This window comes from Cyanistes caeruleus, chromosome 3 (assembly GCF_971803275.1).
Source record: "Cyanistes caeruleus chromosome 3, bCyaCae1.hap1.1, whole genome shotgun sequence".
In the NCBI taxonomy this organism is placed as follows: domain Eukaryota; kingdom Metazoa; phylum Chordata; class Aves; order Passeriformes; family Paridae; genus Cyanistes; species Cyanistes caeruleus.
The window spans coordinates 80,890,402-80,908,785 of NC_141703.1; the positions used below are offsets into that span (position 1 = coordinate 80,890,402).

Below are 18,384 nucleotides of genomic sequence, written 5' to 3' on the forward strand. Positions count from 1 at the left end.
TTTGCAATTACCAGGGGATCATACAGCTTGAAGAACCAGAGATGGTTGCATGCAGCAAAAATTCTAAGTCAAAGGGTTGTAGTCAAGGGTTACTTTAAAAAGCAACTTTCCAATCTGAGACATCATGAAGAAAGTTTGAGAGGTCTGGTATTTAAAGGGAAATAAGATAAATTACATACATATATATTGCAAACTGAGAGAGAAACAAGTCATTAAAATGAGTCTCATCCACCACCCACTACTTTAAGTTTTTAAAATATGAATACAATTCATAACTTGTGAAAACATGTGAAACAAGTTTATTCTAAAATTGAAAGAAGGGAGTTACATCTGCACACAAGTCAAATATTCGGTATTACTCAAGACCACAAAATTTTCCTGTTCTCCTCTTTTTTTTACCAGAAGAGAAAATGTGATCTTCTTGCCATGAGCTCTTAAAAAGAGCCCTGAAAAGCAGATTTCAGTTGTTTTCACACTATGTTAGATCTCCAGGGCCTTACCTAGGAGATGAAACTCAAGTAATCAGTATATTCTCCAGCAGACTCAACATTTCCCTTTTTAGCCCCATTATGTTCACAGCAATGGGTGATACCACTGAAGCATTCCAGTCAATTCAACTTGAGTGAAGAATATACAGAGGAATACCAAAAAACAGTAAGCTCTAAGAAAAGGAACTAAGAAACACTGTTCAAAACAATTTTTACAACATAAATAGAAACATCAGTGACATACCTGAAGAAGAACATGAACAGAGCAGCTGTGATGCAGAACAAAAGGACCTACAAGAGGGAGAAAGAGTGTTATTACATAACACACTACTACTGCATATCCTGGATCCTGAAGATTTTATAACTTTTATATAAAAGCTAGCTACAGTTTATTTCTATGCTTCAGGGGTCAGAATGAAAGCTTGTCTGAGACCACCAAAGAGGAGTTCCTAGTTCCTAGTGGACTATGAATGACTCCTATAGAAGCTTAAAAAATTGAAACCCAAACCAAGATAGTGGGACGACAGACACAGCAAATGGCACAACTTAAAAGCATCTGCAATAAAAGACCAAGTAATAATTATAAAACAACAGAATTTAAACAATAAAATATTAGAACTGAAGTTTAAACATCGTATTTTACCAGTCTTTGCTTTTGTGATTTATTCAAATATCATATTGCTAGTTCCAGTTTAAAATGCACCATGTTTAAAACATCTGTATAGACACTTGCTTGTGATAAATCACTTTCCAGCAAGTTTGAGAGTACATAATTCTATTCCAAATTAACAGCGCCCTTTCTAGTAGTTTACCTTAGTGCTAAACTCACTTGGAACAATCCTATCTTGCTCTGTATCATCAATGTGCTCATAGAAGAGTTATGACAACTTTTTTGAGCATTGCAAAAAAGTTAAGCAAACTTAGGAGCTCTCCAGCAGCTGAGGGGAACATCCTCTTTCCTTCTACCTTGCTCTCTGCTGGGGCTTAGAGCTGTTACCCTCTCCTTATCACATGCACAGGGACTCACAAACGTTGAAGAAAACCTGCCTTAATCCATTCCATCTTTGCCAGGTACAGCTCACAAGTAAGAAAATATTATTTTGTTCTAGATATACTGACCAAATTCATACCATCATTTAGGAGGCAAAATCCTTACAGAAATATTGCAAGTCTTTCAGAAAATATTTGCACCTATTTTCAAGGGTTGAAAAAGTTTTGATAATGAGAACATACAGACATCTTACGTGAGAAGAAATGGAAGAGGTGGCAGAGGTGTAAATTAAAAGGTTATAAGCGTAGAACAAGAGGCTGCTACATGTTAAAACAGATCAAAAAGTGTGACAAAAATTTGCATAGGAAATCTTTACAATGACTATCGGAGAAAAAAAGAAAAAGTTACAAATGACACCATTTCCCTTCTCTAAGCCCTCTGGCATGTGACTTAGAACTAGGTCACATGAGACATTATAACATCAGCTGTGTAACCTACACATTTTTTCCTTTTCCTTCATCAGTACTATCGTACTTTATTAATCTGAATTAAAAATGTGAACATTTGAAATAATTTTATTTCAAGGGCAAAGGTATAGTTCATGAGGGTAATGGAATATTTCATTTCAAATTAGCAGCAAAAGCAGATGAGCAGACTTGTTTTTAAACACCAACTGTTCTCAAAAATATCTGCCCTATTCCTCTGAAGTTCAAAATGTATTTGATCACTCAAACAACCATCAATTCTCTGGAGGTTATTCTGGAGACACAGGGAGAAGGCAGTTTGACAGCCTGAGCAACAATATTGGGAAATAAGTGAGAAACGGCAAAGAACCAGTTTTCTGGATGATGGGGGGAGGGGGAATGACAAAACAAAACAAACCCCAAAACAAAACAAAAAAACAGATATGCCTTTGCATACTAAAAACACTCACTTCACTCAACAGTCTTTTTCTTGCCCTTTTTTTCTTTTATTCCTTTTTTTACCTTTTTTTTTTTTCCCCAGTAAGTACGGTAATAATCAAACAAGTATTTATATGTATCACTAAGATGCCCTCAGAGCTCTTTCAGCTCCAGGCTAAAGCAGCTTTCTCAGCTTGGGAAACCCAGCACTGGACACAACACTACAGACATGTCTCAGCAGCACTGAGTAGAAGGGAAAGATCACTTTGTTCAACCTGCTGGTAATGGCCTCCTGTGCTTGGAGGGCCCTTTGCTGGCTCATGTTCAGCTTGGTGCCCACCAGGACCCCCAATTCTTTTTTGAAAAGCTGCTTTCCAATGCTCCCAGGATATACTAGTGCCTGGGGCTATTCCTCAGCAGAGTCACAACTCAACCCTTTGTTGAATCTCAGGAGGTTCCCACTGGCCCATTTCCCCAGCCTGCGGAGCTCCCTCTGGTTGGCAGCACAGCCACCGAGCGCAGCAATAGCTCCTCCCAGTACCACCTGCAAAGCTGCTGAGGGTAAAGCAGCTGAGGGTCCACTCCTCCAGGTCATTAATAAAAATGTTGTTGAACCCAAGTATGACCTGCTGGGGTCTGCACCAGTGACCAGCCTCCCATTGGACTTTGTCCAGTTGACCACAGCCCTCCTCTACACCTGCCAGTTCAGTTCAGCCAGTTTTCAACCTATCTCGTCATTTTGTCTATAACCAATATCCCATTTAGCAAAATCTGGAAACTAGAAATACTTGAAGGCCTTGCTTAATCAACCTCTATAATTTCCAGATGTTATCCAAAACTTTAAAATGTTCCTTGAAAAAAGTAAGATGTGGAAGACCTTGGGCAGATGGAGAAGCAGGAACCGATACCAACTTCTGTAAAGGAGAATTTCAGCAAATATTAGACGGTCGATCACACTACCTCATGTATGCAACCATACTGCAATATATTATTTGACACAGGCAGCTTATAACCATCAAGATAACAAGATAAGAAACAACCAACACAATAAAGAAGTAAATTAAAGTTACCAGAATTTTCTTCTTTGACAGATGATTTAAGGGAAGGAATAGGTGTTATTTTTCCTAATTTTCACACACCTTTGTTGCAGTCGCTTATGCAAATTAAGTGTGCACAGGGTTGCTCAAAAACACTGCAGGAGAAAACTCTCATAGCTAGCAAATCATTATCAAACTAAAAGGCATTTTAAGTCAAGTCACCAAAGAGGTTTTACCTCCCTCTTCAAAATTATTTAAATGATGGAAAGTGATTGAATTGCCCAAAGCCAACACAATGAAATTAAATTAAAACAAATATGAAGTACCTGGCAGGAGAAATCACATGCGTAAAAACAACAACTGTCTAGGCAAGAGTACAACAAGTATGTGTACAAGAGTATAAAAATTCCACAGGTCATAAGTAAATAGGCACATACAAAGTAATGCTGTAGAAAGCATTGTAAAATCTTAAAGACTCTTTCAGAACCAAAGGTAAGATGTTACACTAACAACCTCATGCTAGCAAAATCAGTGTTGGGAGCACCACTATTAAAGAAAAGTATAGACAAAACAAGGCAGTCCAGAAGACCATGAGGGAAATAAAAAGCCTGTAGGGTGCAACTGTTGGAAAACTGCTGAAACTATAAAAGAAGTAGTTAGTGATGAGTATGACAACTATTTTCATGTAATTATTGTATATTGATAAATCTGTCTCATCAAGTACAGAAGGAAGAAGGCAGAGTTAAATCTACAGCTAGTAAAGCATTGGTTAGATAATAGAAAGAGCTCTCTCCAGGGTAGTGATACACCAGAACAAGTTGTCTATAGATTGTGGAATCTCATTTATCAGAGTGCCTTAAGATCAGTAGAGGCAAACATATCCAAGAAATGCCATGGGCATGCTTGACAGGGTCCCACCAATATTTACACAACTCAAGGACAGCAAGATGTGTGGCTAAACCAGACCCAGACTCTTCTACATGAAATTCACAGCACCACACGGAAAGTTCAGAGACTGCCTTGTCACAGCACAAATAAGGCAGAAACAAAAGAAAAATTATCACTGTGTTCCAAATCCAAGCTAATTTCAAAATAAGCCTTTAACTTTTCCCCCATTCTAGAATATTTTGTAATATCCTTAGTACAATATGCAATACTTACTTTAGTTTTTAAAATAACTATATTTTTAAAAAAGAGGAAAAATACTAGGCATACAGAAGCATAATTCTAAATATTAGGCCTACAGAAATGTAATTCTAAATAGTAAGTGAATTTAAGACTTCTATTCCAGTGAGCAGGAAGTCTCACTTGGGATTTTTCTTGCAGAGTCCATTACTATTTGATTTACAATGGAAGATCAACACAATGTACTTGGCAACATACAGACTTTGAAACTTTCCAGCTGAAGAAACAGATACAAGCAGAAAACCTGCATGTTGCTAATGAGAATGATATGCCCTAAATATTTTAACATCTATGAAGACATGCCTGTATGTTACAAGGAAAAATCCTTATGCTTCAGGACAGGTTATCATATTTGGTATGTATTTTAATTTAACTGACTACATTATACTTCACCATACTATGCTAAACCTTAATAAAAAAATAAAAAAGTAAAAGGAAATTTGTTGACAAAACTGAAGAGGTACTTTTTTCCAGATCTCTGTTGTCTGACAAAGCCAGAATTTTATTTTTTTTTCAAGAAAGTTTAGCCCTCATATAATCAGCAACAGGAAGTGATATCTGGCAGTACCCAGCATTGAGTACAAAAAACTCTGGGTGAAAGCAGTTACCACTTGCCCTGGTGACAGCAGTAGACCCAGTAACACCAGTAGAAGCAGCTCACAAATGACCTGCCCTCACAGCCAGATAAAAATCTTGGCCCAAAGAAAGGAAAAATAACACTGCTAAAACTATCAAAACTACTTGAGTCTTGTGTATTCAGGCTTTTCCCGCACATTACTCAATCCTGAGGTTATGTGCATTTTCTTTAAGCATTTCCATTATAGTCAGATTTCCTGGGGTACAAAAGGTCTCTGATTGGAGGCTGCTGGTTCCCCCCTACAGCCAGAATAAAGAGTAGGACTGAAGTCTGTGATAAAGGAACACAGACCTTGTAATTAAGAGGAAAAGCACTGAAGGTACTCATAATCTACTTAATGAAGACAGGAGGAGGTAGAGGGGCAGATCAGTGATATTTGCTGGTAGAAGCACCCAGAGTGCTGGAGCTACAGTTCCAACACTGCACAGTGCCACTACCAGCTGACAGAAGACCTCGGGCAGCTTCAACCACTGGAAAATAACAGTTGACTTCCAATGTATTCATGAAGCCTGAAAACCATCACCTTTCTGATCAACCACTTTGCAGTGTATGTGAGACGTACAGCTACACTCGATAAAACACAGTTACTACTACTGCTCCTAGATCCTGGAGGCTGTGTGCTACAGGAAACTGAACTGCCAGCTAAACTCTGTCTGAGGGGAGGTTTAGTGGTAAAAACCACGGAAAATTAAAACCCCAGTTTAAATAAGCCCCTTCAGTAATTAGTACTTGAGCCAATCTCCTCCAAAGTTACAAGATATATAACTGGGTTATATATAACTAGGAGCTTTGTACAGTTGGTTACAAATTTTTACTCTTAAAATATATGATGCAGAAAACCTCAACTATTTTGCATATTTTTTTATTCCTTAAAATAAAGACATGCATCTATGGAAGAGTTTACTGCCCTCTCTGCTGCTAGAGGTTACAACCCCCTCTCACCTTTATACACAGAGATGAATAGCAGCATGGTAGCTGTACTATCTTTTATTATACCAAGCATCACAGAGGATGCTCCATTAGACTTTTGACTACACAATCTATTTTACTAATTTACCCTTACTTCAGGCATGAAGAATGATTTGTTGTACCCAAGAGTCATTCTGGTTTATTCCATACCTATTAATTAGTCTAATAAAAACCAAAGCATCACTGACAGGAAGTCCCCAAAGCTAGACTTGCTTGCAGTTCCTACATGTTATTCCAAGATGTGTAACTGCCCTTATTAAAATGATTTCTACAGTTTTTATCAATAAGATCATCTCTTAAGCAAACTCCCCTCTACCAAAACCAAAACAAAACTAATTAAAATAATGGAACTAGCCATGCAGACTAATTTACTGGTCTTGTAGTCCATGTAGACCCAAGAAATATGTATGTATGGAATATATGTTTTCCAGCTGCATATTATATAATATCCAAATCAATAAAATGTCTTTATGAAATGCATTAATTAATCTTTTCCAATAACAAAAGAGCTAGTTTTAAAAGCATGCATTTTTCTGTAATTTTCTAGTAGTCAAAAGGGATGGAACTCACAGTCTGAGTAACTAGACAAAGATACCAGAAGTCATATTAAAAGATAACAAAAATACCAAAAATAATTTAAATAAAAGCAGGAGCCATGTTACTTTTCATTCAGCCTCTTAAAATCTGATCCGATGATCACTCCTACTAGTATAAATAGTTTTTACCATTATTTAATACCTCAGGCAAGAAATTACTACAGTAAACAATTATCCAATTGAATTAGTCACCATTAGCTGAGACAGCAGTTCCCATGTCACCGATATGAGACTAAAAGGGAGAACTTCAGCCCAAAACCCAGAAGGTGCCAAGAGCATCAGCTATACCTCTGAGATCACTGCCATGAACAGCACTTACACAGACACAGTGCAAAGGAGGGCCAATACAGCCACATAACACTAGATTATATCAGCAATGGGTTTGGCAAGGGCAAACTTCCTGAGCACTGAACTAGTTCTCCTGCTTTCCACAGATTCTATTCCCTGTCCTATCTATCTATTCTATCTGCTTACCTATTCACTGTCCTGAGTAAGTAAAAATCACCTGGGGAGATCACACGTTCCCCACTTGTTAGGCTGATGTTCTTTTTGGGCAAGCACAGCAGATTCTCCAGAGCACAACTCTACTCCCACCAGTTAGTGAGCTAAACAACACCAGGAGAGGTGGATGCAAAAAACCATTCAATGCCCAAGTTACACCACTCACTATAAAACTAAAGCTGCCAGTATCTTAATGCTTTTGGCTTATTCAAGAGAAGACAGGGAGATGGCTGGAGTACCAGCCTGCAGGAATAAAAACAATTCCATAATTTGGTAGAGAAAAAAATGAAATCCAGAACCTGAAGTCTTGTCAAACTCTGACTAATAAAATGGCAACATTTTGTATGGTTACCAAGGTTAAGTAATGAAATGTGATTAGACTGGTTTGTGTACACTTGATGAAGTTTGTGGTGAGATTCACTGGCCACTATTGATCAGTATCCAACTGCATGATTTTATGGTCTCCTGCAGCATCAGCATTCATAAAAATAGTATTACTGATGCATGTCTCTAAAACAAATGCATTATAAATACTAAAACATGCATTTCTACACACTTTGGCAAAAGCTTCTGAATCTGTAATAAAAATTATAACTTTATTTAATTTTGTAATTTTTGTTTAAATTTCAGTATTGAATAAAATACATACTTCAGGTCTCCCAAATGACTCATTAAAGCTGTAGTGAAATATAGTGAAGACAGAAGGGAGAACACTCCCAAATCCTGCATCAGCTCCAGCCCTACTGCAGCTCTTTGGCTTTTTAGGTCCGATTCCCTTGGTCCTCTCTCCAAGGCCAGTGTTGTGTTACAGATGGCACCCTAGAGCACAGTGCCTTAGACAAGGCCAGGGTGTTTTCAATGACCATTTTTAACCATAAGCTCCTTATTTCTCAATCCCCCAGGATTGGTGGGGAGAAGAAGGAGCCAAGGGGGAAGGCAAAGCGCTCTGATTTTCTTCAAGCACGTACAGATCTGGACCAAGCGAGACTCCGCATCCAAGATCCAACAGCTGTAACAGAACACGACACCACCATCAAACATTAATGTCTGTACGTGCTGGGTTGGCACTGTCTAGTTACTATCAAGTATAATAAGATCATCTAATAAGATAATATAATAAGATAATATAATAAGATCATATAATAGCTCTTCTCTTTTACCCACTAATCAGAAATTGCAATTTACTTTTTATTTTCTAATTTCTTTTAAAATCTCTTTATAATATCCCCCACTTTTCTATTAGGAACACTCCTCAATTCCTAAGAATTGCAGCAAACAGCAAAAATGAGCTATTCCATTCTCAGTGTTGCCACTGCTTATTAAAGAAGTCACACAGTTCCTGTGCAGAAATGGCATTAATAAAGTTTTTAAAACAAAGATATTTTAAGTTGAAAATGGGTCATTTGGTTTTGTATGAAAGCATAAGGTCTTAGAGAAAATGGTGGTTGGCCTTCACCAAGCTCAAGCTTCTAGTAATCCCAAAAGAGATATGCCACTTGGAAATCCTGAAATGGAGCCACATCTCTCCAGTAATCTCAAGGGATGCAATGCTTTACCTTGTTTCTATAGTTCATCCTGTCAAACGAAAACCTTTGTAACACCTTATCTTCTTCTCTAATTGAAATGCAGCATATCTGAGAGAACTTCAGGAGCTATCAAAAGTAATGAAGAAAACTTTTGTCATACCCATGGTCATCCACATAATTACTATTCTCCTAGCTGAAATTATAAAACTTTTGAAGCAAAATTGCTACTGCATTAAAATTGATATGCTTTATGAAAATAGAGAAAACAATTTGTCAGATACTTATTGGGCACGGGGCCAGTTCAGCTATACCTACAACACTCAGCTGTTAGAGGCTCATGATTTTTTTTCTGCCAGCAAGTCTGAAGCAATCTCTGGGCTGATAAGATCAAAAGAAACACTAGTATGTGTTATTAAACAAGAGATTATATAGATTCTTGTTAAAGCACTGTTGTTGGATCATGATTAAAAGATTACAATTGGCAAATGAAGACAGTAACTGAGCCAAGACTGGGAGCACCTGCCAGTCCCAGAAGAACAGCAATGAATAAAAGAACCTTAAACCCTTGATTTTCTAGTTTACAAATTCCATATGTATATATATAAAAAATATATATATTATATATATACACACATACATACCTATAACTAAGCATTTCAGCATTCTTCGTTTGTTTTCTCTAAAAAAAAAAAACTTGTCAAGTTTCTGCCCCTTTTTTTATATTCTGCTAGCCACAGCAAACAAATTCACAACATACTGTGACAGAGCCACCGAATATCCTTTCTGAAGGCTTCTCAGGAGAGTCCACTGCTTTCAAGAATGCACAAGGCTTGAGAGACTGAAGCACAAAAAAGTAGTTGCCAAATGAAACCGAAGTTTCATCACCAACACAAGCAAAAGTTTTGTATTATACCACTAGAGTGTACTGAGTTCATTTCAGTTTAAAAATCTACACTTCAAATCCATATTTAAAAAACTGAGACTGGGTTACTATGATCCCACTACAACCTGACATATTCCTCATGGTGGCTACACATCTTGCTGTGCAGATTTGCCCACTGCTGGGCCATGCACATAGCTTGAGTTGAAACTACAAAGTGCTTTCAGGCAACATGAATGTATGTAGTCATCACTCCTCCTCCAGAATCATATTTTTTTTTTTTTTTTTTTATGATTATTCCATGTGTCTTCTGCTGGCACAGAGATGCACAGAAAAACAATTCTTTGACATGACCAACCTGAAAGCAACTATTTTCTGCTCTCAAGGACTGAATAGGGGCAGGGCCAGACAGTTTAAGTCACACCCCAATCAAATCATAGCCTGATACTAACAACATAATCAATTCAACCAGCATGATTTGAACTTCCCTCCATTATAATTTTGACAAATAAATGTGAATTAGTTGTGAATTTTTCAAATTATATTCAAAAGGCAAAATTAGTGATACACTTGAAATACAGATAAAAAACAAAACCATCTCTAAGTATTAAATCTGTACATAAGCTGAAATTTAAATCTGGTTACTTATCCTATAAGAGCTTTACAAATGTAGTAAATACTTAAAACCCAATAAATTTTCTTAGTAGTCTGTGCAGATGTCTTCTGTTAAGCTTCTGAACATAACTGCTTAGCTCATGCTACAAATATCATCCAAGATTTCATCTCCACCATGAGAATTTCTGCTTATCTGTCTCTTCTTCCAGAGCTCACAATCACTGAAGAATTACAAGGTTTGATATTACCTTAGTATCTAGAAAGGAAGTGCAAGTTATTTGTCTTTAAAAGCTTACAGGTATTAAAATAATGTTGTTGCTGCAAAGCACATGTATTAATAAGCACAACACTTTGTGAGGCAGCATAATTAAAGTCACTGTATCCAGTAATGATTCATACTGGTGAAATTTCTGAAAAGTAGCAGAATGTGATGAATTTCTGATAAGCATTAAAAATAGTAAAGGGTCAGGGTTAAAGAGGTAGAAAAAATTATCTATGTTTTATCTATAATTCAGACATAAAAAGCAGGGGTTTCCCATTATTGCAACCATTTAACTATTATATAAAGGTGTATTTGATAATTATTTGATCATTATTTGTATTTGATAATTAAAGTCAGTTGGGTGGACAAATTCTAAAATTACTAAAAATTTTGGCATGCTCTGATTTATTGTAAGTTGACTACAACAGACAAATAGTTGTCTTTTGGGCTCAAGAGCTTCCTGCTCTACATGCCCACACCCATAGCTGCCCACTCTGCTCTCCTGGTTCAGACTGTGGGCAGGGCAAAGGGCTGAGGAAACCAGTGGAGAAGCCAGAAGAAATACACATTAAAGAATGTGCTCAGGAACTGTACATTTATTTTCTTAAATGCTGTACAACTAGCAGACACCTGTAACAAATGCTATTTCTAGATATACATATACAGCAGTATTTTGATGTTTACTAACTGAGAAAAAGTATTTAAAATTCATGATAAGTATTTACGCTTGTGCAATAAATCTTGGCACCTTGCACATGATGTCATTTCAGGTTCCTGTATCTCTCCACAATTTTGGCAGAGTTTTCATTAACACTGTGAACTACATGCATTGCTTTGCAAGTAAGAGCCCCCTTGAGAATGTGAGGAGGCGGAATAGCTAAATTGATAAGCTAAAATGCCTCTCACATTTCCCCAGATAGGAGCCTCTACAAAGTACAGCTGACACGAGCTGTCATCATAAGACACAGTCAGCTCCTCAGGGGAACAAGGGTTCTTGAAAGTAGCATTTATGTGAGCATGTTAGGAAAGAGAATCAGACCTGACTGGAATGGGGTGAAAGCACTGATTGTGTTATCTGTTGAAGAGAGGAGTTCATGCTGCTATGGAATTACTTTCCAGTGAATTTTCCTGATAAAGTAGAGATACTCTTGTGGCATGTGAAAGGAAGAACTTGATTTCTTGCCATAGATGTCTACTCTGTCCCACTGCTGGAGGTTCCTTCTCCCTCAGCATCCACATCACTGCAGTAAGCCAGGGAAGGGGCTCAGGCAGCTGGTGATGGCTCTGCTTCAGAGGGCAATTTGTTTTGCATTGAAGAGCCCCTCTGGTGGTCCTTTTAACCACCTCCTACATGAAGACTGAGTAGAAAGAGGAGATGCTAAGCAGAAGCTCATGAAGCACTATTGTAAACTGTTCTAGCTTGATTCACAGTGTCTTTCTGTCTCTTTTTATTAAGTTATGATATTCTTACACCTAAGACACAGAAGCTAGAAATTGATATAGAAATCAGTGGAGAGACAATGTTGTTTAACTGAAGTATTTAATTTCAAAAGATTACCCAGAAAAGGCCCACACAAAAATACTACATTCAAATAATTCTAAACCCCAAATTAGTCCTAAATGTCACCAGAGTCTACCTCACCTTGGCTTGCCTGGGGAGCCACAACACAAGTACATTTGAAAGATCTGTCTGATGTGGCTGACAGCAAAAGACGAAGAACAAGTGCAAGAACTCTACAAAGATTTCTTGTGATAAGAGAAAAAGTGAAGGAAAGCATATCATGAGTTCATTCAGTTCACTGAACTGTGTAAAATGATTCAACATGAACAGGTTCAAATACAACAGCAAAGAGCCCAACTGATTCCCTCCTGCTCCCCAGAACACACCTGCTGCCCTTTTGAACTGTCTCATTAAGTATTGCTCTGAAGCACATAGGCGAGCTTTAGCTAGAGAAGATTACAGGGCTCCACACATCACTCTTTCAGGAAACAATTTAATTTTCTGTCTTCTGCTCTGTAGATGCACCATAAATGGTACAGAAGACCAGATGATTTGGTTAAGATCCCACAATTAAAGGCTTTTTGATTACAGAACAGGCACTCTGAAAGCAGTACAGCAAAAGGTGAAATGTACCATAGATGGCCATGAAATATATGCTCTATTAAACTGATTCAAGTTTCCAAATCACCACTGAGAAACTCTGTATTTCCCAAGATGAGGTGTGAATAGATGAACTGCCAGCCACTGACATAATGGCATTCAAAACAAAATTATACAAAAAAAAAAATACTATCTAAACTTTGGAGACAGTGGATCAATGTAAATCAAACAACTCAAACATCTTTGGGTTCAGGGATGATCATCTGAAAATATTTTTTCATGTCTCAGCTATTCCCAGGCAAACTCTAAAACAGAACTAGGAACATATTGTAGGGCCAGTTCCCTATTGCACCAAAATGTGCTATCTTAGTTGTACTCAGAAGCATAACCGAGCTATGAGAACATCTAAATGCAATACAACAACACTACAATCTTCTCTTTATAACCACAATTTTAACATTTTTATGTCTTTAACACCAAAAATAAGAGCTCAACGAAGTGCCACAACTGTGGTTAATGCAAAGGGTTAACAAAATCAAACCCAGAGAAATGTAAACTCAAGGTAAAATTTCTTTCCTGCAAATTGCAGCAATGGAATTGAAATTAAACTGCATTTAGTTTAAATCCTATTATCACTGGAAACTCTTTTTTAAAAGTCAGCAGTTTTGGCATAATTATGTTTCTGGCTTGTTTCCTCAAGAGTCTCAAAAGACTTTCCTGTAAAACAGCTTAAGTGCACAGCCTACTCTGTAAAATGACACAGTGCATAATATCAGGGTATCCATCACATATAGATGTGCTTTTTTTTTCCCCAATAGAGCACGTAAGAAATCAATCAACCAAAAGAAGATTTCAGCATATCTTAGTGAAAGTATCCTGAAACAAAGACTTCTTTCTGATAATAACAAAGACAGCTGAGGTAAAAGAAGACATGTAAGGGAATGTTGTCACAAATATTCGTGAAATCTTTGAGTAAATTGTTATATCACAATTTCCAGGGATTTCAGAGATTTTAGCAATTTCTCTGAATCCAAGGCAGAAACAAAAGGATTTAATTTTTATTTTGTTTCCTTGATAGCAGCCACAACAGCCCAGCAGTACCCAGCACCACAACACCCTGCACTCACCTTTGCATGAACAAAGGGCTCCCTGGGGGAGTCCAAGAACTCCTTAAATTCCACCAGCCAACAACAGCTGTTCATTCAGAGTATAAGCAGAAGCCTATGATCTTACCATTTAGAATAGGCTTATTAAAAAGTTGAAAAAAAAGAGGGAGTTTTGTTGTTGCTGTTGATATTTTTTTTTTTTAATAACTTGCCTGCCTTGCTACCTTCTGGCACTGTTACTAGTAATATTAAATTACTTTTTAACATCAGCTGGTAGAGAGAGAAATTCTTTGAGCTTTCAAATCACTCACATGTACACATCACTTCCTACTTTGCAAATGGTATTTCTAGCCTAGAGCCATCTCTTCTTTTTGGAACCCTAAGAAAATATTTTGTGTTTCCTCCATGTGCTCTCACTGTCATTAGGGACTAAAATTATTCCTTAGCTGGACCAGTTTCCTTTTCATACTATCCAAGTTCAGGTGGTGGTTAAATAGAAACAGCTTTGTCAACACAAAATCCCTAAAGGTAAAGAAATAAAATATATACAAAACATGAAAAAAGACAAACTCAGAAACAGAAGATCCTCAAACATGCCCAATTTAAAGGAATTTTTTTAGAAAGCAAAAGCAAAAAGGGGTTGGGAACAGGAGTGTACTCAGAGATTCAAATCTGAAGCTAAAGATAAACCAAACTTTGTGCAACATCGTTGCAGGCTGCTCACAAATCACTAGCCTCTAAATTAAACACAGGAAACACTATGTAACCTCCCCCCATACTTTTCATTATTTGCACTACCATCGCTATCTGCAAGGTATGGTTGACTTCACATGAGCCTTAATTTTCATGGACTGCAGGGAATCATTACAGAAGAGAAAACTAGGGAGACAAAAGGAGAGTGGAGTCAAGCACGCAGCACATGCCCCAGAACAGCCAAAATTCAGACAAATAGATCAGGTTACACAAACTCAAGCAAGTACACACCAGAGTAAAACAGTAACCGATAATTTCAGCTATCAAATTACAGAAAAAAAGAAAACCCTTGTAGAAATGCAATACCAACATAGACATAATTTTGATCTGGACAATATTTACTAGATTAATACTTAAGAGATTAATAATGGTATATAGATATAGATATATAGATATATAGATAGATATTTGGTTGAAAGTTCGAAAATAAATATAATAGTTCTGGTGAACAAAAATGAACTGTTGTGCTCACATTAGTATTTTTAAAGAAGCATCTTGCAAATAATAATTTTAACATATTTTATTCATGAAATCAAAATGATGCTATCACATAGTAACAGTGAGTGGTTTGTATCTTCAAGATATTTTCTCCTGTCGTTCTTGACATGCAGCCATATGCTCTATCAGGTTTCTGGCTTTTTCTCCTGAATGTCAGAACACCATTTCTTTAAGCAAAGTGCTATTTTCAGACCAAACACTGTAATTTTCCATTCCAGCTGTAGTAATAGCAAAGCTTCCAAGTGGGAGACTGTTTTAAGTGGGAGTCTGGAGCACCAGGTGAGCTCAGAACACACCCAAGGCTGTCCTCTTGCACAACTTACTGCATTTGCTGTACTCACTGATGCTGTTTTGGTCTTGTGTAATTCAGCTGCTTCTGTTACAAGGATAACAGAGCTTGGACAAAAGTCTGTTCATCATGAGACCAGTTCACGAAGACTCAGTAAAATACATCAACTATTCTGATTCACAGAGTAATCTGTTTTTTCTCCCATTATGTAAGTTTACTTCCCCAACCTACTCACACAGGAGTAGGTTTGTTGGGGTGTTTTTAGCTAGGAATATTCCCTCCTCACTTTTCTGTGCCCTACCTCCTTATTTATGACTTGCCATAAATCAAATGCTGTTGCAGAATTATGTAATTGCAGAATTATGCTATTCAGCCTCTGGAAAAAGTGAAACTGATAATCTGCATATTTCCTCATTCATTGAGAAATAACCAAGCCGAGCAGTACACAACCAGAAGTTATTTATCAGATGAGATGAATCACTCAGTAGTGGGATAACACAGTATAACAGATAACAGTATAGCTCTTATAACATATAAAACATTGAAGGGGGCAACAGCAAAAGGTCGACTGGTAGGCAGAAAAGGAGTTCAATTTTTGTGGAAATTATAAAAGACAATCATTTTAGTAGGCAGTTTGGTCTTTGTATAAATCAGCTACTCCCTTGCCCATGAGTGACATGAAAGACGTGTTTCTTGAAGCAAAGGGGAAATAGGAAATAACAGTGTAGACATTGATGGAGACAATATGGAAAAGTTCAGCATGTTGAGTTTTTTTAAGTTTAGAAAAAATGCCAGGAACCCAGGAAAGAAAAAATATTACATGAGGGAGGGAATTTTACTTTAAGTTTTTAAAATATGTTGGGAAGAAAGTTATAACCTAACTTTATGAGGAAATATTGCAGCCAGTAAAGCTGATTTAAACCCTCTAAACTGCAGCCAGGATGATGACTGAGGAATTTAAAAAATACCCATGAGAAGCAAGGGAAATGTCTTATTGGCTTATCTACAATTAAGTAAAAGACAGGTTACCTAAGGAAGAATAATTCCCTAGTACAACTCACAAAAAAAATGAAACAAAATGGAAGGAACAGTTTTACCACTGGCCAATCATCAATGGAACTAGTCAATTTTGGGCGAGTCATCAGTCTATTCACTGATATTTAGGAATAATTAAAGCTGTCAGGACAAGGAAGAGGAATAAATTAGTACACCATTAAGAATCCTTTTCAACCCTAATTATAAGCTGCCTTTTCTAAAAAAACAAAACCAAAAAACCAATAACAAAAAACTTATTAGGTAGGGTTTCTGTTGCTGCCTTTGTGTTCAAGAGCTTTACTTAAAACTGCAAAAACAAGAAACTAAACTGAGCCTTACACGGGGTCCTAAGCCTGGTACCCCTGTACAAATATCACAACATCAAAGCAATTCTCAGATTGCTTCCAGAAGTTCTGGCAGTGTTTCATACTATTCCTAGAACACCTACTTCACTACTGGGGCAATGAAATGCTTCTTCAAACATTGACCAATACTGTACTTATTACCAAGGGAGAAGCATACATAAAAATATTGTTTAGGGGGAAAAATCCCAGATCCTTATGACCATTTAGCTTCTTAAAACAAAAAATTAAATTCACGACACATACACATCACATTAAAACTGAATGATGGCTTAATACTAGCAGATTTAATGCAAGAAGCCTCTATGAATCTGACCTGAGGTCCCTATGCTTTCGAGCAGAAACAAATCCAAGACAGAAAATTAAACAACAGAAAAATTAAGCAACTCAAAAAATAAATACTTGAGAATTAAATTCTGTTATCTTCTGATTTCTCTTGAAAATATGTCTTCCATTGGAAAGCTTTGATATAAAAATTAGGAACTTTCTCAGGTCTTACCTATAATAAGTACTGAATCTCTAGCAAAGAGCTTTTGCTTCCAATTAAAAAACAATGTTCACACCTGAAAGGTTTTGATTAATAATAAGACAGCCTTTCACAGCTGGATAAACATTCCTGTATATTCTGAAAGGGTATAACTTTGCAAAATCTACAGACATTAAAGAAAAAAATGGTTACATTAAAAAATCTTTTAAAGTATTTTCTCTCCCCCAACTACAGCACCATTTTTATCAGCTTGTTAGGTCACCTGAGCTGAAACTACTTTAGAATCATGTAACACATGACAAATCAGGCCTTATCTTCAAAGGTGGTGGTGGGAAAACCCAAAGGAATTTCAAACTCCTGAGATACCAACAAAGAATTTAATTATTAAGTGATTTACTACAGTATTTTGATACTATAATCTCCCTACGATACAGGAATGGGTCAAAGAAAAATTGAAGCAACCCTGGTTCATTACTATATCTTCAAATGTTTAATGTGTATATTTTCAAATGTTTAATATAATGCCAGATAAGAACATCAGAAACAGAAACACGATTCTTTCTTTTTTAGAGATCTTGCATAAAATTCCATAAGATACCCTGAGGGAATTAGAGGAAACAAATCTGAACACTCATCTATACTGGGAAAATGACTGAATGAGGTATTTTAGCAATAAAAGCAGCTTTGTCTAAGTTTAGCTTTCCTAAAATCCCTTCTTAGGGAACCTTTCACATACAGCGCTGTGGGACTGAAGACATCTTAATAGCAGGCAGCACAGAAATTAAGTTGTAACTCACAGACAACCTTTCCCACAGTCTTCTGATCAGATGGTGAGACCAAAGTCTTCCCTTCAACAGGCTGTCCCAGTTCTCCCAGTACCACTCCAGTAACACTGGTACTCTCTAACCACATTCCTCTGTCATAGCTTTCACTTTGGGGATGAAGCTGTAGAAGCAGAAATCTGCTCCAGAAAGGCTCTTTCTACTTACTATAAGAAAAAACTTTGTCTTGATAGCACCTTAAAAAAAAACAACTGTTAAATACTGGAGAGGGGAAGGGAAAAAAAATGGGGAAGGGTAAAGATGCAAAGAGGTAACTTCCAAATGCACAAACTGTTCTTTCTGCTACAGACATAAGTATAGCATTTGAAATGCTAAACAGGTG

The 18,384-nt window shown here is 36.9% G+C and overlaps 1 protein-coding gene and 1 long non-coding RNA gene across 3 annotated transcripts in view; both read right to left on the reverse strand.

Moving 5' to 3' along the window:
• The window catches only part of TMEM135 (transmembrane protein 135), a 157,794-nt gene that overhangs the window by 58,356 nt on the left and 81,054 nt on the right, over nucleotides 1–18,384 (reverse strand). For both annotated transcript variants that reach the window (XM_086882185.1, XM_086882186.1), the window contains exon 6: nucleotides 733–779. In XM_086882185.1, coding sequence (XP_086738311.1) covers nucleotides 733–779 — 47 coding nt within the window. The remainder of the gene's footprint in view (nucleotides 1–732; nucleotides 780–18,384) is intronic.
• LOC147654284 (uncharacterized) lies at nucleotides 5,104–8,952 on the reverse strand. Its single transcript, XR_015283960.1, has 2 exons — nucleotides 8,863–8,952; nucleotides 5,104–8,315 (listed from the first exon to the last, which is right to left on the reverse strand). It is a non-coding gene; the product is annotated as an uncharacterized LOC147654284 (long non-coding RNA).